Genomic DNA, 26,178 nt, shown 5'->3' on the forward strand with positions numbered 1-26,178 from the left:
TGGGACTCCACAGACTTCTGTGGACGACGTATTTAAGGAGCAGAGACCTCGGGCGCCGGGCAAACTCCCTCTGTCGCTCAGAGCTACCTTAAAAACAAAATAAAAAACGTCCAGGGTTTTTTTTTTTTTTTTTTTTGGTGGTTGGCAAAGTGGCTCCGATGACTCCCTGGGAGAGGACAAGGTAAAAAGGCAAAAGAAGGCAGATCTCATCCGTGGTGACCTGGACGTCCATCTGAACCCATTCTGTTTCGGGGAACTGAATATACCTTTGCACAGACTGAGAAGCCACAGTGGAAGGAAGCATAAAAAGGCAATTATTATTATTATTATTTGGACCAGAGAACATCCATCTATTTAAAAATAAATCCTCATCCACCTGTCTTCTGCCATTCCAAGATGCTCCTTGCTGTTCTCTTCCTGCAAGTTTTGCCCCAAGTTTGGACTGGGAGCGGCGGTAAGTGATCACCTTGATAATTTCTGCTCTTTTGCCGCCGGGTGGATTTCCCCTCTGTTGGGACAAGGTGCAGTTGAGTCCGTTGTCAACTGTTTGTGGATGGCTAGAGCATAATTCTCCCCCAAATAAACAGAGCAGCCCCGACTCTTTTTGCACAAACAAACAAACCCCCCAAGTGATCAGTGTTCGGATGGAATCGACGGCTACGTTTGCAAACGCAGGCTATTCCTCTTCTGCAGACGTGTGCCCTGAAGGGCATTTGCAAAGACTTTGCTCCCGTTCCAGAGCCAGTGTGGCTTAGTGGTTAGAGTGTTGGGCTAGGACCCAGGAGAGCAGGGTTCGAATCTCCACTTGGCCCTGAAGTGACCTCAGCCTAAGCAATCTTGCAGGGTTGTGGGAATTAAATGAAGACTAGGACCTGGGGGAGACGAGGGTTTGAAGCCCCAGTAGGCTACTGGGTGTTTGCTTGGGCAGACACTGCCTCTCTCAGCTCAGCCTCCCTCGCAGGGTTGTTGTGCAGATAATAATAATAGTAATAGTAATAATAATAATAATAATAATAATAATAATAATAATAATAATAATTTATTTATATCCCACCCAGGGCTGTCTTTAGATGTCTTCTAAAAGTTTGGTAGTTATTTTTCTCTTTGACATCTGGTGGGAGGGCGTTCCACAGGGCGGGATAAAATAGAGAAGCATGTAAGCCACCGTGAGCTCCTTGAAGGAGAGGTGGAATACAAATTAAGTCGTCATCATCATCGTAATAATAATAATAGTAATAATAATTCATTTAGACCAGAGCTAACAAATGTCATATAGAAGGACATATACTTTGCTATTCCTAACTTGGCACAGGGGAGGAATTTGGTCTTCGCTTCCCGCATGACGTGTCCCAAGACAGTACAGGAACACAACTATCGTTTGACATTGCCCTTCTCTGAATTTTGCAATGCAGCTGTACAACAAACCAGCCAACCCAAAAAAGTGAAAAAATGCGTGCTTTTTTTTAGGGGGGGGGAAGTGTCCACAAAGTGCATGCATTAGCCAGAGGAGTCTACAAAAGCATGTCAGCAGAAACTGCGTGTCAAAAGGTGTGCTTTTTTTGCATGCAAAAAATATGCACGCAAACGCTGGAGAAGTTTCGCGATGGCTTAAGAAACAAAACTAATGTGGGCACTGAACTTAGGACTGGGAAAAGGAGGAACTGCTCTGACAGACTAATCCATTGCAATTTGCAACCTCTACAAAACATTATTGTTCTTACTCTGGTTCCGCGGCTTCCGACTGGCTGCAGGAGCTTCCTGCAGCCAATCGGAAGCTGCGCCTTGGTTTCCGAACGTTTTGAAAGTCGAACGGCTTTCCGGAACGGATTCTGTTCGACTTCCGAGGTATGACTGTATAGAAAGCAGTTGAAGGACTAGGGTGGATCCTGTAAATATCTATCTCAAGTGTCAAAGGGCAGGGCAAAGAGGTGTGTGACAACAACAACAACCAACAACAACAACACACCCTGTCTTCCACCCTCCTAGGCAAAACTCTCAAGGAGTCAAGAGAGGATAATGACTCAAAATCTGGGGAGTGGACATTCCCACTCTACCTAAAAGAACAGGGAGTGGTTTGTTTATTTGGAATTGTGCACACCTTTGCACCCAGGTGATGATGATGATGATGCGGACGATAATAATAATAATAATAATAATAATAATAATAATAATAATAATACATTAGGAGGAAATAGCGGAGAATCATCCAAATTGATTTTAAACGCAGTGTAAGGTAGTCTCCAGGGACGCGGGTGGCGCTGTGGGTTAAACCACAGAGCCTAGGACTCACCGATCAGAAGGTTGGCAGTTCAAATCCCCGCAATGGGGTGAGCTCCCGTTGCTCGGTCCCTGCTCCTGCCAACCTAGCAGTTTGAAAGCACGTCAAAGTGCAAGTAGATAAATAGGTACCGCTCCGGCGGGAAGGTAAACGGTGTTTCCGTGCACTGCTCTGATTTGCCAGAAGCGGTTTAGTCCTGCTGGCCACATGAGCCGGAAGCTGTACGCCGGCTCCCTCGGCTAGTAAAGCGAGATGAGCGCTGCAACCCCAGAGTCAGCCACGACTGGACCTAATGGTCAGGGGTCCCTTTACCTTTAAGGTAGTCTCTATGGGAGTATATTGTATTTAAAAATGGGGTATCAGAGTCTTTAGGGGGTTAACCAGGCTGGGATAACTGGGATAGTAGGCTTGTTGGTTTTTGAATGTCTGATGTAGATTTTTTCAGTTTCGTTGTTCTGTATGGGACAATGACAATAAAGATTATTGTATCGAATACTGTGAAATAAAAAGAAGGAAAACGCCAAAGCAGAGCTCTGACGAAGCAGAGCAGATAACGTGTTCGGGAGAAATATGCTTCCACGTAGAAGAGCTGTGGTCAGAAAATAAAGGCTTTCGAGGCCTGCAAAATGCAGCCTGGTACCCAGGAACATCAGAAACTGGCTTGGACCGAGAGACCCTTGGTCTACCTGGCTCAATATTGCCTACACGGGCCAGCAGAGGCTTTGCAGGGTTTCAGGCTTAGATGCTGGGGATCAAACCTGGAACCTCCCGCTTGGGGCTCTCTCGCTGGACTATTGCGCAGGAGAGAAAGCGAGGTGCTAGCGAACAGATGGCTGATTTAAAGAGGAAGAGAGGGAGATGCTTCTCGCCACGTCGGGCCCTTGGGTCCTTTTCACTCAGTCTTGTCTGCATCTCTCCAGCATCTCTCCAGGGTTGCAGTGTTTCTCAACCTGTGGGTGCCCAGATGTTGTTGGACTACAACTCCCATCATGCCTAGCCAGCATGACCAGTGGTCAGGGATGATGGGAGTTGTAGTCCAACAACATCTGGGGACCCACAGGTTGAGGACCACTGGTTTACAGGAAGGGATTTCCCCCCTAGCCCTAACTGGACAGACCTGTTCGAAATGTAAGAGGGTTGTGGCCAACCTAACTCAAGAGGAGATTGAGAGTGAGAGGGAGATATTTTTCTTTGTTGTTGTTGTTGTTTAGTCATTTAGTCGTGTCCGCCTCTTCGTGACCCCCTGGACCAGAGCATGCCAAGCACTTCTGTCTTCTACTGCCTCCCGCAGTTTGGTCAGACTCATGCTGGTAGCTTCGAGAACACTGTCCAGCCATCCCATCCTCTGTTGTCCCCTTCTCCTTGCGCCCTCCATCTTTCCCAACATCAGGGTCTTTTCCAGGGAGTCTTCTCTTCTCATGAGGTGGCCAAAGTCTTGGAGCCTCAGCTTCATGATCTGTCCTTCCAGTGAGCACTCAGGGCTGATTTCCTTCAGAATGGAGAGGTTAGATCTTCTTGCAGTCCATGGGACTCTCAAGAGTCTCCTCCAGCACCATAATTCAAAATAATCAATTCTTCGGCGATCAGCCTTCTTTATGGTCCAGCTCTCACTTCCATACATCACTACTGGGAAAACCATAGCTTTAACTATACGGACCTTTGTTGGCAAGGTAATGTCTCTACTTTTTAAGATGCTGTCTAGATTTTTTCTTTAAACCATTTTTCTTTAAACCATCTTAAAAGGCATATCCATTTTGCCCAGATCCAAGCACTCTTTTTCGCCACTGAAGCACAACAAACGGCAATTCAGGTTTCGCGTGGATAGCTGTTTGCTCTGGTTTAGCGGGAAAGAGCAGGATTTCACGGGGAAAGCTCTGGGGCAAAAACAGGGTTCTCAGAAACAGAGGCTTAAAGCATGAACAGTGCATGGAAAATGTGCTTAAGCTCTGCATGTGATTGCATTTCTCAGAGGTCTTAGCCGGACGTCCTCCAGGTGAGAAACAAACAGCTTTATTGTGGAGAAAACTCGCACAACATCCTGTTCTCTTGACATGACACATGTCTGCAAAACTGGGCCTGGGATGGTGAAAGTGGATAGAATAATCGAATCATAGAAGTGTAGGGATGGACGGGATCCTGAGGGTCATCTAGTCCAACCCCCCTGCGATGCAGGAATCTTTTGCCTGATGCAGGACTTGAACCCGTGACTCTAAGATTAAGAGCTTCGTGCTCTACCAATTGAGCTATGACAGGACAGAAAGAGGTTTTCCCTCCTTTCCTAACACTAGAACTCGTGGACGTTCAGTGAAGCTGAATGCTGGAAGGTTCAGGCAGATGGAAAGAAACTACGGAACTCCCTGCCACAGGCCACCAACTTGGATGCTTTCCAGAGCAGATTTGGAAATTCACAGAGGAGGAGATACTACTAGCCAGGATGGCGATGCTCAGCTGCCACAGTCGGAGGGAGCGGGAGCGGAAGAAAGGGGGCGGTGGGGAGTGGGCCGCCCCGGGTATCAGCACTGAGGGGGGTGACAAAATGGCGGGCGGCACTCACTGCAAGGCCTGCAGCGCGCCCAAGCCACGTGTCTCTCCTGGGAGTGATGCAGTGGCTTGGGTGCCCGCTGCCCCAATAATAATAATAAAATTTTCTTTATATCCCGCCCTCCCCAGCCAAAGCTGGGCTCAGAGCGGCTAACAACAGTAAAAACAGCACAGTTTACATAAAATCACAGTCAATTAATTGGAATACATTCTAAAATCAATTCATTCTAAAATCAATTCAGAATCAAATTAATGGCAATCGTTGGGCTAGAGTTTTATGAGGTTCACAGAAGGAGGGGGTCAGGCTGTGCCTTGGTGCTGACCTTTAAAGCCCTAAACGACCTCGGTCCAGTAGACCGGAAGGAGGGTCTCCACCCCCATTGTTCTGCACGGACACTGAGGTCCAGCGCCGAGGGCCTTCTGGCAGTTCCCTCATTGCGAGAAGCCAAGTTACAGGGAACCAGGCAGAGGGCCTTCTCGGTGGTGGCACCCGCCCTGTGGAACGCCCTCCCACCAGATGTCAAAGAGAACAACAACTACCAGACTTTTAGAAGACATCTGAAGGCAGCCCTCTTTAGGGAAGCTTTTAATGTTTGATGTATTACGGTATTTTAATATTTTGTTGGAAGCCGCCCAGAGTGGCTGGGGAAACCCAGCCAGATGGGTGGGATACAAATAATAAATTATTATTATTATTATTATTATTATTATTATTATTATTATTATTAGCCCTGCCTCTGGGCGCAGGGCACACGCACCACCCCAGGCGCCCAATCAGCTTGCTCCACCACTGGGAGGGAGCAACATTTCTGAATCTCAGCTTCTGGAAACCTCAGGAGGGGAGAGTGATCTTGTGGTTGTATCCTGTTTGCTGGTTTTCCCACATCCATCTGTGAGACCAGGGTGCTGGACTGGGCGGGCCTGATCCAGCGGGCTCTTCTTATTTTCACAAGAAATCCCTCAAAAAATAACTTCCCAGCTCCCTTTGTCTATCAAGACCCAGTCTCAGCTTCCTGGCCCCTGCCCAGCCCATGGCAGCATCCCAGATACTGACTCAGCAGCCACAAGGAGCTTCCTTGCCTGATGGCGAGATGGACCATTGCCCTTATATCCTTTAAGCTCTTTTTATGTTCTCATGACAAAATTCAGCCTGGTGCCCGCATTGAAGTCTTTTGGGAACCTGCGACGGAAGCCATTGGCTCTTCTGATGGAACCTCCAGGTCCAGAGGCATTTTGATTCCTACGTTCTTTGGGGGTCATTTGGCCAGCATGCGATGCTAGACTAGATGGGTCATTGGCTTGATCCAGGAGACTCTTCTGATGGTCTTATGGAGTAAAGGAGTGGACTTCATCATGTTGGCGGGCATTTATACACATAGCACGTGGGTGTAGACAGAGGGAGAGGAAATGTAAACAGTGAGGCTAGATAGAAAAAAACACAGCCTGTTGTTGTTGTTGTTGATGATGATGATGATGATGATAATGATAATAATAATAATAATAATAATAATAATAATAATAATAAAAATTTTGTTTATACCCTGCCCTCCCCGGCCAGAGCTGGGCTCAGGGCGGCTAACACCAGTAAAATCATAATGAGGGGGGGGGAACCCAATTTAAAATGCAATTTAAAATGCAGCCTCATTTTAAAAGTAGCCTATATACATATACATATGCATATACATATACATATACATATACACACATACAGTGGTACCTCGGGTTAAGTACTTAATTCGTTCCGGAGGTCCATTCTTAACCTGAAACTGTTCTTAACCTGAAGCACCACTTTAGCTAATGGGGCCTCCTGCTGCCGCCGGAGCATGATTTCTGTTCTCATCCTGAAGCAAAGTTCTTAACCCGAGGTAATATTTCTGGGTTAGTGGAGTCTGTAACCTGAAGCGTATGTTACCCGAGGTACCACTGTAATCCCCTATAAAGCTCAAATGCTCACAAGCTATGCAGAGTGACCATTTACAGCGGCAGACATTGGCGCTAACGTAACCATCCTGTTAATGTCCATCTGTTGGAGATGGGAGGAAAAAAACCTGTTGTCTTGATTTGGGCCTAGATTAATAGAGTCAAACTTCCTGGTAAGTTACAGCTCGGCAGTTTTGGGCCGAGAGCAAAGGCAGCAAAGCTGGGGATTCACGCAACCGACAAGGCGAGTTTGATGCATGTGAATGTGCAAACTTTCAGGTGGCGCAAGGCTCTTCTTGGCTGTGTTTGCTTTGCTCCGGCTGGAGCAGCCGCCGGCTGCAATGGCTACAGCCTCCTTCCACTGTCGGAGGCCGAATGTTTTTAAAACAGGTCTGTCAGGGGTTCTTCCGCTGCGATTCCTGCATTGCAGGGGGTTGGACGAATGACCTTTCAGCTCTACGATTCTATGGTTCGGCTGGCATTCTTATGCTACAACAGAAAAGATTTGAATACGAGGTCACAGAAATAGAATCAAAGAATTGTAGAATTGGGACACCAAGGATCATCTAGTTCAACCCCGTGGAATGCAGGAATCTCAGCTAAAGCATCCATGACAATTGGCCCTCCAGCCTCTGCTTAAAAACCTCCAAGGAAGGAGGGAGTCTGCCACCTCTATTTTTTAAAAAATAATTTTTATTGGGTTTTCATATTTAATTACATCTCATCGCACAAATCTATGACATAAGCATTGCTCAAACAGAGCATCGACTTCCTTCCCTCCCTCTTTCTGACTTCCACACATCTTTTACTGAATTCTCGCATTTCTATAACCACTTTTTTACCTTAAAACGTCTTCTTTTTTTAATAAAGATTACCTCCTTATATGTAAATCAGTTCCTTATTTTCACATTACAAAGCATTTCAAACCTACAAACGTTTTCAAATGTTTACAATTTTCTTTCATATAGAATATAAATTTGCTCCAGTCCTTTTGAAACAGTTCGTCTCGCTGATTCCGGATCTTCCCCGTCAGCTTTGCCATCTCCACATATTCTACCATCTTTATCTGCCAGTCTTCAAACGTAGGACGTTCCTGCTGCTTCTTGAGGGAGTCGGTTCCACTGTCAAATGGCTCTTTCCGGCAGAAATTTCTTTTGAGTATTGAATCGGAATCTCCTTTTATTTATTTTTTCTTGTTATATAAATTTTATTAGCTTTTTAACACATCATTTCCAACAATAATTAAACATACTTTTGTATCTTACACAATTTTTTTGACTCCCATCAACGACATCTGAACATTTTCCAATCTATTCACTTAATTTACCTTTCTTACTTTCACTATTACATTTAAATCTCATAACGAATACCTCTATTCTTTCTCTACTTTGCAACGTTTCATATATTTCTCCTTACAAAACTTCTTGTAGTCCTGCTAGCGTAACTTGTTGATTACAGTTGCTCTTCGAATAGTTCGTATATTTCTTCCAATCTTCTGTGAATCTCTGGTCCCGCAGGTTTCGAATCCTCCCTGTCATTTTATCTAATTCTGCGTAGTCTGTTAATTTTGTCTGCCATTCTTCTTTCGTCGGAATTTCCTCTTGCAGGAATCTCCCGTCTTGTAGCTCTAACTTCTTCCAAGCTATTGGGGAGGGAAGGGAGACTTCTCCCCCACTTTTTTCAAAGTTCACGCGACCGAGGTAAATTTAGCAGCAGCCCGAGATAAACTCTCCTGCAAATCAGATCCCTGGCAAGGGACTGGCTTCCTTTTCAGGCATGGAACGAAATTCCAATTCGCTTATCATCTTCGACTCAGGTTTCTTCTGTTGCAGCTGACTGCTCACCAATTTTAGGTCCCAGGTGTGATTTAACATATCCCTCTCTCTACATACATGCATTCATGTATGTGTATAGATATGTATATTTTGGCTACAAATAAATTAAAAAGCATTCACCAGCTTTCCCAAAGTGTAATCGGAGATGGGCTTTTTAGATTCTCAAACATTCCCTGGGGATGGAATGACCTTTTGTAAAAGCTCCTTCGTCTTTTTTAAAAAACAAAACATATGAAAGGAGCCAGCTTAAAAGGGCAGAACCTCTCTGAGGGCAAGGCTGTGGTACTGGCCAATAAACTTGTCAAAATACCACATGAGGTTATGTCATGAGATGATGGCAGTGTGCGTGAGAGAGCAGTTGCGGCTGTCAAAAGGTGTCTTAACAGGACAAGATGTAACCTCAGGATCAGATGCAGTCTACCTCAGATTATGGGACGCGGGTGGCGCTGTGGCTTAAACCACAGAGCCTAGGACTTGCTGATCAGAAGGTCGGCGGTTCGAATCCCCGCGACGGGGTGAGCGCCCGTTGCTCAGTCCCTGCTCCTGCCAACCTAGCAGTTCGAAAACACAAAGTGCAAGTAGATAAATAGGTACCACTATGGCGGGAAGGTAAATGGCGTTTCCATGCGCTGCTCTGGTTCGCCAGAAGCGGCTTAGTCATGCTGGCCACATGACCCGGAAGCTGTAGGCCAGCTCCCTCGGCCAGTAAAGCGAGGTGAGTGCCGCAACCCCAGAGTCGGCCACGACTGGACCTAATGGTCAGGGGTCCCTTTACCTTTACTAAAATGTCCCAAAACACTGCAGCCTTTGCTCAGAGAGATTTCCCTAATCTGAATCTTTACCAATGGCCTCTGGAAGCCACTGTCACTCATGTGGTTCGAGTGCTAGACTGTGCCCCTGCACTTGCCGCACTGCTCAGGCCCATAGCTCAGCGACAGAGCTGCTGCCTTGCAAGAGGAAGGCTCCAGGTTCAACCCCCGGTTTCTCCAGGTAGGGGTGGTAATGTTCCCCCCACCCCCAATTTGAGACCCTGCTGCCAGACAATGCTGAGCTCAGTGGACCAATAGCTTGCCTTGGTGGAACATGACAGCTTGTCCCTATGTACAGTGGTACCTCGGGTTACAGACGCTTCAGGTTACATACGCTTCAGGTTACAGACTCCGCTAACCCAGAATTATTACCTTAGGTTAAGAACTTTGCTTCAGGATGAGAACAGAAATCGTGCTCCAGCTGCGCAGCAGCAGCAGGAGGCCCCATTAGCTAAAGTGGTGCTTCAGGTTAAGAACAGTTTCAGGTTAAGTATGGACCTCCAGAACGAATTAAGTACTTAACCTGAGGTACCACTGTACTTAAGTTGCAGCTGCTTCTGGTGCAGAACTTATAAGGTAAAGGTAAAGGGACCCCTGACCATTAGGTCCAGTTGTAGCAGACTCTGGGGTTGCTTTACTGGCCGAGGGAGCCAGCGTTTGTCCTCAGACAGTTTTTCTGGGTCATGTGGTCAGCATGACTAAGCCGCTTCTGGTGAACCAGAGCAGCGCATGGAAACGCCGTTTACCTTCCCGCCAGAGCGATACCTATTTATCTACTTGCACTCTGATGTGCTTTCAAAGTGCTAGGTTGGCAGGAGCAGGGACCGAGCAACAGGAGCTCACCCCGTCGCGGGGGTTTGAACCGCCAACCTTCTGATCGGCAAGCCCTAGGCTCTGTGGTTTAACCCACAGCGCCACCCGTGTCCTCGGAACTTATACATGGTGATTATTGCTGACGATGCTAAGATTTAGCAACACTGACTCGCCACTTCTCTTCTCCCTTTGCAGGATCCCACTGGACATATGAAGGTAAGGAGAGGCTGTTCGTCCTCCCGGTGTCTGAATTTGCTTTCCAGAATTTCAAACGCATTCATTTGCTGCCAGTGGTAAGTTTGCCACAGCGCCACGTTCGAGGAGGCCCTCTCCCCGAGTTGCAGCCAGCACCAAGGAAGCAATGCCAGGCTGCCTAGTCTGATGATAAGCTCCTGAGCATGCACAGAATGTCTTTGCCTAGCTGCCTTCTTTCCTGATGGCGTCAGTGTGGTGTAGCGGTTAGAGGGGGACCTGGGAGGGTAAGGGGCACTAGGGATGAGTTTGTGGAACCAAGATGGCTGTATTACATAGAGAGAGAAAAAACAATTCTCCCCTCTGGCCTCTAAGCCCCCAAAGTCCCTTTTGTAACTCCTGAGTGTGTTTTCTACAGCCGCATGGCTGTTTTCCCCCAGCTAAAACCTTCCGCACCAAATCACCGTCCCAATTAGCAAAGGAACCGGCGACGTTCCAATGAGGTTAGCCTTGCGGCACTCAGCCAGGCAAGCTTGATCCTCTTTCACGGGGAGTAATCCAGTTCCATCCCCCCCCTTAAGCTCACCCAGAGTGGCCAACTCATGGGAAAGAAACAAAGGCATTGTTGATGTTGAAGGGCTGAAAAAGGCTTAGCCGTGGCGGCGGCGAAGGCCGGCTGAGATCCCTCAGCTGGGATTGGCGTTATTTGCAGGCAAGGGGGAGAAGTTATCTTTGGTTCGCGTTTAAAGGTGAACCTATCTGAATTTGCTTTTCCCAAAATGACCTGCCAAGCGAATCACGGCCACTCTTTAAAATTCAGAATTCTCTGAATTTTGCAACGGAGGCCTCTGACGAAGCAATGTGTTCAAAAATGCATATGCAAGGGAAAGCATGAAGATGCTTTTTTGGGGGTGGTCGTTTCCCTAATAACACGCACGCACACACAAAATCTATCAGTGAAAATAATGTTTTAGAAAAGTATTCTATTAAGGGAAATCACATGGGGAAAGTGCACGTATTGGAATAAGTTTGCTTTAACATTCTGATCATTTTTCATGAGGACCAGTACCTTTTTTAAAAAAGGGTAAATAGATTCGGAAATGTTGAAAAAAGGAGAAATTGGGATGCCTGCATTGTCTGTGATGATTCTCTGGGTCTCTTCCAACAAGTCTATGAGCCTACAAGACAAGCTGATATTGATGTATTCACCTCTCCTGAGCAGCAAATAGTCAAAAATGACCCCCAAATTGGAGAAAACAGTGTACCACGATCGTTAGTTAGTTCACCTGTTGGCGCTCTGTTGGGGAAAATCGGAGGGGCAACGACCAAGCAGAATGGTGTCAAAGTCCCCGGAAGGCTCTTGAGCAATCATTGGTTCATCCCAGGCACCTCCTATAATGGGCGGGGCTTGAGAAGCATGAGCGACGGCTGGGTAATTGCGAGGGCTTCATTTCCCAAAAAGTTATTTTTTAATACAAATTTTGCCCTGGTAGGTTATTCACTTGCCTGTCCTCATTCATTTTTCGTAGTTGCAGAAAAACAAAGGCTGCACCAAACAAAGCTCTACTCAGAGTAGGACCCAGTGAGATTCATGGGCTCAGGTTTAGTCATCTGTATGTCTTTTCCAATGGGTCAAACCTAGACAGCATCTTAAAAAGCAGAGACATCACCTTGCCAACAAAGGTCCGTATAGTCAAAGCTCTGGTTTTCCCAGTAGGGATGTATGGAAGTGAGAGCTGGACCATAAAGAAGGCTGATCGCTGAAGAATGGATGCTTTTGAATTCTGGTGCTGGAGGAGACTCTGGAGAGTCCCATGGACTGCAAGAAGATCAAACCTCTCCATTCTGAAGGAAATCAGCCCTGAGTGCTCACTGGAAGGACAGATCCTGAAGCTGAGGCTCCAAGACTTTGGCCACCTCATGAGAAGAGAAGACTCCCTGGAAAGACCCTGATGTTGGGAAAGATGGAGGGCACAAGGAGAAGGGGACGACAGAGGACGAGATGGTGGGACAGTGTTCTCGAAGCTACCAGCATGAGTTTGACCAAACTGCGGGAGGCCGTGGAAGACAGAAGTGCCTGGTGTGCTCTGGTCCAGGGGGTCACGAAGAGGCGGACACGACTAAATGACTAAACAACAACAACGTCTTTTCCAAGGGGTCGGGCTAACTGTTTGGTGGTGGTGGTGAATTTTCATTCCAAGGGGCAGGAAAACAACTCCCGAACCCTCCAACCATGCTGCTGTCATTTTAAGCTCTGAGGCCACCGGAATGACAATTGTGCCAGGCAGGGAAAAAACAAACAGCTTTATCCGTGCTTCCCCGCATGGAAGGAAAACTTTTGCAGCCAGCGCAGAGCCCGGCGAGCGCTTGAATTCAGATGCAAGGGAGCGTGTGATGTGTTTCTCCTGCCTTGCACGGGGGGGGGGGGCGGCCATTCAGAAGCAAACCTCTTTCACAGAAAGAGAGGGGACCTGACTTGCCTTTTCGCCTTTTTTTGGTGAGGAAAAGACGTCCTTTATTACTGGTGGAACTGGTGCCAACGCTAGGAAGCAGATGAGGACAGGCAAAAAACTCTTTGTGGGTGGCAGCACGGTGGAGAGTGGCACAGATTTTGGGGATTGTCAGATGCAGGCTGTGTATTCATCAGGGTCAGTTTTTGTGGTTAATTTGAATAATTTTTTTCTGGTCGCATGCTTTTTCATTTTTTACGTATGCTGGCTTAGAAACTCCAGAATTTAAAGCAGTTTAGAAATATTGATGGATGGTCCTTCCAGCTTACTAACTTTGATGACCTGCAACGTTTAAATTCTGCCATCCGCTAATGCCACAGCACTTGAAAGAGAACTACCTGGAAATGAATTACAGATGGTATTTAAGTCCGAGTAGATTTGCTAAGATGTATAGGGCTGAATTAGTCAAATGCTGGGGATGCAATAAGGCTGAGTCCTATCGTATGTGGTGGAATTGTAAAAGGGTATTGGGAAATGATCCATAATGAATCGGAAAAAACGTTTAAAAGCACTTTTTCAAAAAACAAACAAATCAGAGTCCTTTTTGTTGGGGATAATTCAGACAGAAATTCCCAGGTGTCAAAAAATGATATTTACTGCGGTCCATGTTTTGTTAGCCCAAAAATGGAAAACAAGCGAGGTCCCAACCAAAGAAGAATGGCACCTTAAACTGATGGAATATGCACAGCTTGCAGACTTAAATTATAGAATAAGAGAACAAGAAGAATATACATTTAAAGAAAATTGGAAAATGTTTATTGAATATATGGGTGAAGATTGTGTACATATGAAAACATTGGCAGCATTAAGATAAATTCATCAGTGTAAATAAGTTTTGATGGGCGTAAAAAATCAATACTGAGTGGTTTAGTTTGTGTAAAATATGCAGGGATCTATGGCATGCAAACTGAACCATGGAAAGGGAAGAAGGGAAGTCACTGATATTTTAAAGTTGTTTAAATGAAGATTCTAAAATGTGAAATAGAAAAACTTAATAAAAATTAAATGATAGAGAAGAGAGAGAGAGAGAGAGAGAGAGAGAGAGAGAGAGAGAGAGAGAGAGAGAGATGGCTCAAAGTTGTGCATTTACCAACTCCTGATTTTCCCTAAAAACAGAATAAGAGCCTGCAGGATCAGGCCAAAGGCCCATCTGATCCAGCATCCTGTTCTCACAGTGGCCAAACAGATGCCTCTTTTGGGAAACCCACAAGCAGGACTTGAACACAGGACCAATTCTCCTCTCCTGTGGTTTCCATCAATAGCCTTCCCCCCCAAATTTGCCTGATCCATTTTTTAAAGCCATTCATATTGGCAGTCATCGCTGCTTCCTGTGGCAGGAAGTTCCATAGTTTAACTATGCGCTGTGTGAAGAAGGATGATCTTTTATCTGCCCCGAATCTCTCCTCCCCATAAGCATGTTGCTGCCTCAGTGGTCAGTGTTTATTTATGTTAAGTTGTGGGCGAACATATCAGGCGACACAGCGATTCTTCAAACAGCTCTTGTTTATTCACAGGCCAGAACAGAACTGAACTGAAGGGGTTAAGTCAGCCTGCTTATATAGAGCTCCAGTACAACGTAACTGTAACAATTTTCTAAAACTATCCAATCACTGAACGTCATTTTTGATCCCTTATTTGCATAACTATCTACAGTATCCCCCTGCTGGCCCAGGGTGAGAACTTCAGTACATAACAGTTTATATTCTTCCTTCTCAGGGTCCCACGGACAGGAGCACTGGCCGGACACTTACCCAGACTGTGGGTGGAAAGCTCAGTCCCCTATCGATATTGACACGGGAACAGTCCAATACGACCCTTCTTTGCCTCCGGTTGAGACGTCGGGGTATCGGAATCCAGGAGGCGACGACTTCACCCTGATAAATAACGGACACACAGGTGAGGCTGTTTATGGGACTTAACGGCAGTCCCCCTTTCCCCAACCCCGTCTGCCATCTGTATTTTCTATTTTCCTGGGGTTAGGGAACGCTCCCTGCCAGAGTGCTGCAGGATGGAAAGGCAGATTCGATACATAAAAATAGAAAAATATAAGAAGCTAGCACATATCTGTCATGTATAGTCACCTTGTTGAACAGCGGTCGGCCCATGGCTACAGCCCAGGGCTGCAAAATCTCAGATGCCAGGAAGACTTCCCTCCACGTCGCCATGGAGACCTCTGTACCAGGGAAGATGCTGGTCCGTTACCGTGGCGACAAAATGTGGCCAGTTGTTCACCTGGCAACTCCAGGGCAAGATCCATTCTCCTTGCACATGCGAATAATAATCCTTCTTCTTGTAATGAAGGGCTGAAGAAAGCATTGGTTCTCCCCATCCAACCACAGACCTTCCAAGTGTCCCTATTTTCCAGGGACATCCCTGATTTAGAGAAGCTGTTCCGGTTTCTGATTTGATCCTGGAATGCCCCGCTTTTCCTTAGGGCGTCCCTATTTTCCTTGGAAAAATGTTGGAGGGTATGCAGTTATCTGACCCCTGAGCCGTCTGAAGGCAATCCTGTATAGGGAAGTTTTAAAAAAATGTTTAATGTTTTATTATGTTTTTATATACAGTCATACCTCGGGTTGCGAACGTGATCCGTGCGGAAGGCACGTTTGCAACCCACAGCGCCTCGTCTGCGCATGTGCATGATGCGCTTCTGTGCATGCGCATGATGTCATTTTGCGCTTCTGCATATGCGCAAGCACGAAAGTAACCCGTTCCGGTACTTCCAGGTTTGGCGCTGTCCGCAACCCGAAAATGCGCAACCTGCAGCGTTCATAACCTGAGGTATGACCATATATAGCCCAGAATGGCTGGGGCAACCCAGTAAGACGTGTGGGGTATAAATAATAGAATTATCATTATGGAATGGGACGTCCCTGTTTTCATCGGAGAAAGGTTGGAGGGTTTGCAACCACCAGACTGAGGACCTTGTGGCTTCTTTCCCTCTCCCTCTCTCTCTTGTAGTGCAGATGTCTCTGCCCCCAAGCATGCAACTGCACGGTTTGCCCAAGATGTTTACGGCTGTTCAGCTGCACCTTCACTGGGGGAGGAAGGGGAGCCTCGAAGGGTCAGAGCACAAGGTGGACGGGAGGCCCTTCCCGGCAGAAGTAAGTAGGCCAGAGCAAAACATTCACACTCCTCCAAATTTTGCACTGTAGTTCTGCAGCCAAGTCACATGTACGAAAATGCATATACTGAAAAAGGGACCCCTGACCATTAGGTCCAGTCGTCGCCGACTCTGGGGTCGCGGCACTCATCTCGTTTTACTGGCCAAGGAAGCCGGTGTACAGCTTCCGGGTCATGTGGCCAGCATGACTAAGCCACTTCTGGTGAACCAGAGCAGCACACGGAAATGCCATTTACCTTCCCGCTGGAGCGGTACCTATTTATCTACTTGCACTTTGATGTGCTTTCGAACTGCTAGGTGGGCAGGAGCCGGGACCGAGCAACAGGAGCTCACCCCATCATGGGGATTCGAACCGCCGACCTTCCGATCGGCAAGCCCTAGGCTCTGTGGTTAAACCCAAAGCGCCACCCGCGTCCCTATATATACTAAAGTACGCACAAAAATTGATATATCAGGGGAAATGACACGCAAAAAGGTTTAACTTGAGGAGGCTTTGCAGAAACAAGCATGTTAGGCAAAATTCCATGTAGTTATTTTCTTTTATCAGATATTTATTTATTCTTGCGGCCCACACTTCAAGGAGATCAAGGTGGCGTACACATGTCTCCTCCCCATTTAACCTTCTCAACAACCCTGTGAGGTAGGTCAGGCTGAGAGGCAGGGACTGCTTCCATCCCACACCTCCTTCCAGGTCACACGCCGAGTTTCCTGGCTGAGCAGAGATTGGACCCCTGGTCTCTTCAGCGCACTAACCACACTGACTCTCTCTGAAAACATGAATCAGGAGAAATCTGTGCTAAAAATTTGCCGGTGAATTTTCACGCGGAACTTAAAAATAGATTCTCAAGCGAATGCGGAGAGAAGAAGAAGAGTTTGGATTTGATATCCCGCCTTTCACTCCCCTTCAGGAGTCTCAAAGCGGCTAACATTGTCCTTTCCCTTTCTCCCCCACAACAAACACTCTGTGAGGTGAGTGGGGCTGAGAGACTTCAGAGAAGTGTGACTGGCCCAAGGTCACCCAGCAGCTGCAGGTGGAGGAGCGGGGAATCGAACCCGGTTCACCAGATTACAAGTCTACCGCTCTTAACCACTTCACCACACTGAACTTATGATTGGAAAAATGAGAAGCTGCAGGACACTGGAACTGACAAGTTCACTTCTCCCTCCCTCCCTCTTTCACACACACTTGTTTTATTTTTATTTTTACAAAACTGCACTTTCGTAGAAAATATAACCAGGTAGCGTGCGACGAAAAAGCACGACGCAGGAGATTTAGCGACCTTCCTCTCCTTTGGGCAGCTTCAGGCCCTGAAACAGGAGGCAGAACCACCTTTGCAAATTTGTGTAATTGCTCCAGAAAGATGGAGGACTTTGGCCGGATTTAAGATTCCTCCAGTTCACGGAGGGGCGGTTGGGGATTAATGAGGGCAACCCGGGACAGTGAGAATTAAGAGCGCGGGAAGAAAGAGGGGAGGGAAATGGCTGAAGTTCTTTTGTCAGAGCAGGCGCTGAAGGAGACCTGGGCTGACCTAGCCATGGCAGCAGTAGACGGGTAACCGGCTTAAAGCTCACAGCAGACACCACGAGGGCTGGGAGAATCAGAAACGCCTTGGGGGGGGGACAGGGCTGCTGTGGGACATTTGTGCACCCGGGGCAGGACGACGGCTCATCCTTGTAATTTTCTTCCCTGCTACGGAAGGCCGTTTGTTCGCGGTGCATTCGAACACCCCTCAAGATGTCACCGCCGAATTTCGTACGACGGTTCCTGAGACCGAAAAGCAGGTTTCCTTCTCGTGTTTTTGGACGCCATTTTGAAATCAAGATGGCTGACCGGGCCGTCGAAGTGGGCACTGATTTTAACTGCCGATTTCAAAAGCACGCTGGTTTTCACCACCAGTTTAAAAACTGTCCTGATTTTCACTGCTCATTTCAGAACCTTTGCTGATTTTCACCACAGAAAGTGCGCTGGTTTTAAGCACCGCTTTTAAAACTGCCCCGAGTTCAAAAAATTGGACCGATTTTGTTTGTTTGTTTCTTAGAATTCCCGAGCATCACTAGGTTTGAAGCTGCTGGTTTATTACATTTATCTATTGCTTCTTACACAAAAGTGCCTGAAAATGACTTACAGTGCAAGAATGAAAATAATAATCGCAGGTGATCTGCGCCCCTAGCTAAGCCACATGCAGTAGATCTCCTGATTCTCTTTCTCAATCTCTCTCTCGCTCTCTTTCTCTCTCAGCTTCACGTTGTCCATTACAACTCAGAGAAGTACAGCAACGTGAGTTTGGCAATGCACCACCCAGATGGGCTGGCAGTCTTGGGCGTTTTCCTGGAGGTAAGCGTTACAATAGCAAAGCCACAATGCACCCGAAAAGCTGCCCATATGAAGCTTGTGTGTGTTCTCTGGGGCAGGGACCTCTCAGGGCACCACAGAATTAAGTAAATAACAATAGCTCACCCGTCCGGTCTCCTCTCTCCCCAATGTGTCTGGCAGGCCGGCGATGCGGAGAACCCTGCCTACGATCACATCCTGGACCTCCTGGACAAGATCCAGTACGCAGGTGAATCATTCCTCTAGAGCAATCAGGGCAGGCAGGTTGTGTGTGTGTGAAATGGGATTTGGACTGTGAAAAGGAGCAGCGTTTGAAAAAGGAGGACCCGTCTAGTCCAGCATCCCATTCGCCCAGTGGTCAAATACCCCTGAGCACCAAGGAATGACGATAGACTGCCTCTAGAGCTGGAGGTCTCATTAGAAAAGCCCTGCTGGATCAAGCTAATGGCACACAGTGTGCTGGGCCTGGGGGTAACCCGAGTAACGAGGTCCAGGTCTGGTCCCAAATCCAAGGGTTCCACGAGGAGTCAGTCCAACACGGCCAAGGCAGGAAACCAGGCACAGTCAGGTACAGGATCACAGGCAGCTTCTGGCAAACAGCAATGTTGCTCCCGCAACTTGGGGCAGGGTCCGACAGCCTTTTATCTCTGTCGGGATAGCGGCAGGTCCTGATCCCCCGGTGACTCATCTCCCTGTTTTGCCTGAAGGCGAGCACTCCTCCTGCGAGTACTCAGGTCTCTCCTTCTCTCAGAACTCAGTCTTTGCAGCTCGGGAGACGTTGGTGGGTTACTAGACCCAGAGGCTGCCTCAGCCTCCCCTGACCCAACCGGTAGTGGAGCAGCTGTAAGCGATAGCCCAGCTGGAGGCAACAAGATCATCCCTGCATCTGGAGCCAGGGCAGGCTCAGGCCCCTGACTTGGCCCAGCTGGTGTTTGTTGCTGGAGAACCTGTGCATACTGGGGCTCTTCAGAATCAGGCCCCAGACTAGGTTCAGCTGCCGCCTGAGGCAAAGGATCCGGTGCGGACTGAGACTCCTCTGGTTCCAAGCCCAAGCCTGAGTCCCGGTCCCAGTCCATCACACATAGAATCAGAGAATTGTAGGGACGCGGGTGGCGCTGTGGGTTCTCTTTGACATCTGGTGGGAGGGCGTTCCACAGGGCAGGCACCACCACCGAGAAGGCCCTCTGCCTGGTTCCCTGTAACTTGGCTTCTCGCAGTAGGGGAACCGCCAGAAGGCCCTTGGAGCTGGACCTCAGTGTCCGGGCTGAATGATGGGGATGGAGACGCTCCTTCAGATACACTGGACCGAGGTCGTTTAGGGCTTTCAAGGTCAACACCAACACTTTGATTGTGCTCAAAAACGTACTGGGAGCCAATGTAGGTCTTTCAGGACTGGTGGTCTCGGCGGCCACTCCCAGTCACCAGTCTAGCTGCCGCATTCTGGATTAGTTGTAGTTTCCGGGTCACCTTCAAAGGTAGCCCCACGTAGAGCGCATTGCAGTAGTCCAAGCGGGAGATAACCAGAGCATGCACCACTCTGGCAAGACAGACTGTGGGCAGGGAGCGTCTCATCCTGTGTACCAGATGGAGCTGATAAACAGCCACTGAAGCTGTCCTGTTGCGGTATGGGCGCTTCATTCTCCTCCTCTCTTTCCTCTGCTCACATCTCCCGGACAGAACAGAAAACCACCGTTGCCCCGTTCAACGTCCGCGACCTCCTGCCAGTACATTTGGGCCACTTTTTCCGCTACAACGGCTCTCTGACCACCCCACCGTGCTTCCAGAGCGTGCTGTGGACTGTCTTCCACCAGCCCGTCCAGCTCTCAGCTGCCCAGGTATCTTCTCTGCCACACACAGACCTTTAGGCTCACCTCCCCAAAACCCAGAGTGATGTTCAGTGCTAGGTGAGTGGGGAAGAGCTGCACTGGAAATTTAGAATCATGGGAAAGGGACCCAGCGGTCCTCTAGCCTGACCCCCGAAATGCCGGAATCTTACCTTACCCTTGGTTTTGTACCCATTTCACAGCCACAGAGAATCCTGGGGGTTGTAGCTCGTGAGCCGGTGTGGCATAGTGGTTAGAGTGCCAGACTAGGACCCGGGAAACCAAGGTTCAAATCCATGAAGCTTGCTGGGTGTGGCTTTGAGGCCAGTCACAGCCCCTCAGCCTGGCCTATCTCACAGGGGTTGAGGGGATTAAATAAGGAGCGGGCTTTTAACTATGGAAAGGTCAGTTCCTTGGGTGACTCTGGGTCAACAAGCAGAGATTTATTTGGGGGGACAGGTCGAGAGTTCCTCCTCCCACAGTACAGAGACAGGGTTGCCTCAAGTACACCTTTATCTACCTCTTCTCTTCCAGCTAGAGAAGCTACAGAAATCTGTCTATAGTACAGCGGAAGGGGAAGCCCACGCAGAGCTCCTCGTGGATAATTTCCGGGCTCCGCAATCCTTGAATGGCCGAGTGGTTCTTGCCTCTTTCCCTGTGGGTGAGTGCCAACTTCTTGTGCAGGAAAATTCTGCTTAAACACACATAATCTCTCTGTCTGTCTCTGTAAGTCGGATAAATATTGGAGGAGATGTACATGCAAGGCTCTCCCTCCAGTTGCTCACCAACCCTCCCCACAACCCCACCTTGGGGAGGTGTAAAAGGAGGGGGGGCTGGTGAGTAACCCAAGGAAAGGTAGCAGCCCCTACAACCACACAATGGAGCAGCGGGAAGAATTTCCAAAGCCCGTGCAAAGCAATCGAGCAATTAGAATAATAGAATCGAAGACCTGGAAGGGACCCAAGGGTCATCTAGTCCAACCCCCTGTAATGCAGGAATTTCAGCTCAAGCATCCATGACACATGGACACCCTACCTCTGCGTAAAAACCTCCAAGGAAGGAGAGTCCACAACCTCACAGGGGAGTTGGTTCCACTGTCAAATGGCTCTCCCTGCCAGAAAGTTATTCCTAACGTTTAGTCGGAATCTTCTTTCTTGTTACTTGAAGCCACGGGTTCGAGTCCCGCCCTCCGGAGCAGGAGAAAAGAAGCTCGCTCCGTCTTCCGCGCAGCAGCCAAAGGTTTCACTCTGATGGGAGCATGGGGGGGGCAGAGACGTTAAGGAACAAATAGATAAATAAAGTGAGCAGTTGGCATAGCGGCCCTTCCTTGTGCATCATGGTTGCCAACTTTTCAACCGGGGCCATGTGACTGTGCCTTTCCCAGCAGCTTCACCTGCAGCAGTTAGCAGGGGGATAGCATTTCTTTCTCTGCAAATCTGTTGATTTTCGATGCACTGAACTGGTAATTGAGGGCTCCAGGAGAAGCTATCTGAGAGACTGGCAATGATTCCTCTTTCTGGGCGAAGTCGCCAGCTAGGAATGGTGGGGAAAAACAGGCAGGGAGGTGCCGCCCTCTAGTGGACAAAGGTAGCCCAGCAGCCACAAAGGGAATATGAACAGCGAGTGTTGGGTACAGTTGATGGGTCCTGGGTTTGTTAAGAGCATGGGTAGGTAAACTAAGGCCCAGGGGCCGCATCCGGCCCAATCGCCTTCTAAATCTGGCCCGCGGACGGTCCAGGAATCAGCGTGTTTTTACATAAGTAGAATGTGTCCTTTTATTTAAAATATTTGTGGGGCATAGGAATTCGTTCATTTTTTCCCTTCAAAATATAGTCTGGCCCCCCACAAGGTCTGAGGGACAGTGGACTGGCCCCCTGCTGAAAAAGTTCGCTGACCCCCGGTTAAGAGCAATAAACTTTCTGTGCTTAAGGGCTGAGGTGTGATTCGCAAAGGAAATCCAGCCTTCTAAACTGGCTCATGTTGCAGAATCATAGAACTGTAGAGCTGGAAAGGGATCCAGGGTCATCTAGACCAACCCCCCTGCAATGTCATGGAATATTCGTGTCCTGGTCCATTTCGATTTCTGCTACCTTGTTTTACTTACATGCGGTTAAACCCCTGGTACCCCAAATGGACGGTACCTGCCCCTAGCCGGGTGGGATTACTTAAGCGGGCACTAAGGGGCAAGAGGGTGGCAGGGGGAAAGGTGTTGGAGGTGCAAATGACTATCGGCTTTGAAAAGTCAGCATTGCTGGATCAAAGTCATCCTTCTTCTTTTTTGAATGAATCAAACCAAATAGAGTTTTCACTGGATTTTCAATAAATGTGCAATTAATCGTTGCTGTTCTGAATTTTATTGTGTTATTATCTCCCTTAGCGGGTCATGCAAATTGCTATTCTGAATAATGCTTTTTATAGGGTAGAGCAGGGAGTACTGGGGATGAGTTCGTGGATCTAGTGTCGGGGGTGGGGGTGGAACGGTGCCCCCCCCCAAAATTCCAGAAACCACTGGGTTGAACTTTCGTTTTGCAATGGTCCCTGAGGACTAAAACCAATCAAATTTAATAAAATCATAGAATCGTTAGAAGGGACTGCGAGGGTCACTTTGTCTAACCCTGGGTGATGCAGAAATCTTTTGCCCAACGTGGGGCTGGAATTCACAACCTTGAGATTAAGAGTCTCGTGCTCTTACCAACTGAGCTATATATACGATACGATACGATAATCTTTATTGTCATTGTCCCATTTGAAACTGAAAAAATCTACCTCAGACATTCAAAAACCAATAAGCCTGGTTAACCCCCTAAAAAGTCTGATACCCCATAATTAAATACAATATACTCCCACAGAGACTACCTTAAAGGTAAAGGGACCCCTGATCATTAGGTCCAGTCGTGGCCGACTCTGGGATTTCGGCGCTCATCTCGCTTTATTGGCCGAGGGAGCCGGCGTACAGCTTCCGGGTCATGTGGCCAGCATGACTAAGCTGCTTCTGGCGAACCAGAGCAGCACACGGAAACGCCGTTTACCTTCCCGCCGGAGCGGTACCTATTTATCTACTTGCACTTTGATGTGCTTTCGAACTGCTAAGTGGGCAGGAGCTGGGACCGAGAAACGGGAGCTCACCCCGTCGCGGGGATTCGAACCCCCGACCTTCTGATCGGCAAGTCCTAGGCTCTGTGGTTTAACCCACAGCGCCACCCGTGTCCCAGAGACTACCTTACACTGCATTTAAAACCAAAATCGCGTTTGGATGAAAGCTGTTTCTCAGGCGGCTAGTCCTAGTCTTTATAACCCTGTACCTTCTTCCAGAAGGCAGAAGCTGAAAGAGATCATATATGTAATGCATCAGAACACTGAAAATTCCTCTCATCTTACCTTTCAGGGCCGCCAGGATATTCTGCAGGTACATGGACCTCTTGTTCGTTCAGCGGGATGGACGGAGCTGCTCTATGGGGGGGTCACCTGGCGGTTTTACCGGCGGGGTGGTGAACTGTGAACTTTGCAAGAATGGCAGAGGGTGGTGGCTTGACATGATGGGATGGGGGCTGGGGGCTGGATAAGGGCTGTGGAGGGAGCCAGGCAGGCCCTGGGGATGGTCACAAAACCCGCAGAGCCTGGCAGTGGACATCGAGGTGGCAGGTGGAAGAGGCGACCGCAACTGGAAATATTTATTTAAACATCCCAGAGAACGAGCCCTGGCTCAGTGGAGGAGCATTTGCTGTTCATCCACAAGGTCCTGGGTTCACTCCCCACCTCTGGCATCCCCAGGAAGGGCTAGGAGAGGCCCATGTATTAGAATTGTGTTCTCAGAATCTTGAATCCTGCTTAGTTTTTAAGGAAAGGGCCAAAGCTCAGAGATTTGGTGTTGTTGTTGTTTAGTCGTGTCCGACTCTTCGTGACCCCATGGACCAGAGCACGCCAGGCACTCCTGTCTTCCACTGCCTCCCGCAGTTTGGTCAAACTCATGCTGGTAGCTTCGAGAACACTGTCCCACCACCTCGTCCTCTGTCGTCCCCTTCTCCTTGTGCCCTCCATCTTTCCCAACATCAGGGTCTTTTCCAGGGAGTCTTCTCTTCTCATGAGGTGGCCAAAGTCTTGGAGCCTCAGCTTATACACCGCTTATGAGGACAAAAGGCCTCTAAGAGGTTTGTAGGAGACAGTCTAAAATATTCAGCCATAAATAAGAAACATGAATGGCTCTCTCTCTCTCTCTCCCTCTCCCCCTTCCAGGTGAGATTGTGGCCATCATTTTCGGGGTGATTTTGGGTTGCCTGGGCATTTTCCTCGCCGGCTGGATTGTGGCGAAGAGAATACGGTGAGATGCGGACACAGAGGCCGAGCTGGTTCCTTCTTCCGGCAGGAGGTATCCCCCCCGGTTTAACTTGATGCCCAAAAAACAAGTGGTACCCCAGACATGCCCCCCCAGGAGATGGGTGCTAATTTGGGGTGAGGACTGTGGTGCCTCTTAAGACCCTATCAGGACTGGGGAACTCCCATTAGGCTCAGCAAGTGGCACTGGGAACTGTAGTTCAGCCACCGCCTTAGAGCAGAATCCCCACAGCTGCTATAGGATCTCAAACAGTTATTTCTGCTGCCTCCCTGACTTTCGCCTCCCTCCCTCCTTCTCAACCAGGGAGAAGAGGATGGAGGAACAAAAGGGCGTCGTCTTCACATCTTCTTCCCGGCGAGCCGTTCTGGACTGACACCTTGACTTGCGACGCAGACAGGCTCCCTCTGAACCATCTCCTCTTCCTTTGCCCTGACACACAAACACAAAAATTACGCATTTTGCAGGGCCAGGAAGGGCAGCGGATGAAGCCACAGAAATTTGGCCCTCCCGATGCTGAGGAACTACAATTCCCACCCCCTTCCCTTGGCGGGAGTTATAGTTCGGCAGCACCTGGGTCGCCAAAGGTCCCCCACTTCTGCTTTGTCCAGAGAGCAGGAATTGAGGGCGGCCTTTCTCTCAAGCAGCTGCCCTCCAGATAATGTACTCCGACTCCCATCAGCCAGCGCAACCGACGAGTTGAGGAAGTTTACAGGGTCAACATCTGGAGATGCAAGGCTGATAAGAAGGGAGGAAAATCCAGGTTGTTTAAAAAGAAAAAAGTTTGGCACAGCCTGCTAGGTTTGACAAGGAAGAGATGTACAAAGAGTTTTGGGTTTGTCCACTTTGCGATTTCTTTCCACCCGGGTGTACCCCTTTAAAAAAAAATCAGAATCAGAACATTCTTGTTATCTTCATGGATTTAAAACACCCACATATACACACCTCATTTCTTCCTGGAGCCAGTTGCAAACAGATGTAGACTGAATCCTCTTTTGAGCAGATCGTTTTTATCTAACCACTTTATAAAATAAATAAAAGTCCCTTCCCCTCTTTTTGCCCCAGTGACTGCATACTGCTTTGGATTTGGGGTGGGGGAAAGGAAGGTGGCGAGACAAGGGGGCAGGGGCACAAATCTATTTTGGGGAGGCAGTGTGGGGTAGTGGTTAGTGTGTCGGAACCGGGAAGAGACCATGAAGTGGGCGAACTTAGGCCGGTGGCTGCCTGTCGGCCTACCTCACAGGTTTGTTGTGTAAAAGGGGGGGGGGAGAACCAGGTTTGCCAACTATATCAATGAATGAATGAATAAATGAATGAATATTAGGGGATATAAACGTGGATTTGAAAGAGAGCTGGTCCAAACCTTTGACCAATTTATGCTTGCTTCAGATTAGCACTACGAGACCCTTTGGGGATGGTCTGTTAGCTTAGGTAGCGTGAGCAAAGCTAATAATAATAATAATGATGATGATGATGATGATGATGATGATGATGTTTATACCCCGCCCACCTGGCTGGGTTTTCCCAGCCACTCTGGGCAGCTCCCAACAGAACATTAAAAACACGGTAAAACATCAAACATTAAAAACTTCCCTAAACAGGGCTGCCTTCAGATGTCTTCTAAAAGCCAGATAGCTGTTTATTTCCTTGACATCTGATGGGAGGGCGTTC

General features: G+C 48.2%; 1 protein-coding gene across 2 annotated transcripts; it reads left to right on the forward strand.

Moving 5' to 3' along the window:
• On the forward strand, positions 1-25,558 carry CA14 (carbonic anhydrase 14). Of its 2 annotated transcripts, none has more exons than XM_083591471.1 (11): positions 1-454; positions 10,392-10,412; positions 14,615-14,794; positions 15,860-16,002; positions 18,262-18,357; positions 18,517-18,583; positions 20,032-20,189; positions 20,712-20,838; positions 23,563-23,583; positions 24,411-24,543; positions 24,814-25,558. In XM_083591471.1, the coding sequence occupies exons 1-10, from the start codon at positions 397-399 to the stop codon at positions 24,497-24,499; spliced, it is 960 nt and encodes a 319-aa protein (XP_083447597.1). In that variant the 5' UTR covers positions 1-396; the 3' UTR covers positions 24,500-24,543; positions 24,814-25,558. The 2 variants fall into 2 exon arrangements, with proteins under 2 accessions (XP_083447597.1, XP_083447596.1); XM_083591470.1 differs by having other exon boundaries at positions 24,411-24,495.
• Positions 25,559-26,178: the final 620 nt, after the last annotated feature.

The sequence above is a fragment of the Podarcis filfolensis genome (assembly GCF_964270895.1).
Source record: "Podarcis filfolensis genome assembly, chromosome: 16".
NCBI classification, from domain to species: Eukaryota; Metazoa; Chordata; class Lepidosauria; order Squamata; family Lacertidae; genus Podarcis; species Podarcis filfolensis.

Coding starts and splice junctions, on each gene's coding strand:
- CA14 (XM_083591470.1), top strand. CDS start 397: ATGCTCCTTGCTGTTCTCTTCCTGCAAGTTTTGCCCCAAGTTTGGACT. Junction 16,003..18,261: donor GGAGGCCCTTCCCGGCAGAA/GTAAGTAGGCCA, acceptor TTTCTCTCTCAG/CTTCACGTTGTCCATTACAA. Junction 24,496..24,813: donor ATTGTGGCGAAGAGAATACG/GTGAGATGCGGA, acceptor CTTCTCAACCAG/GGAGAAGAGGATGGAGGAAC.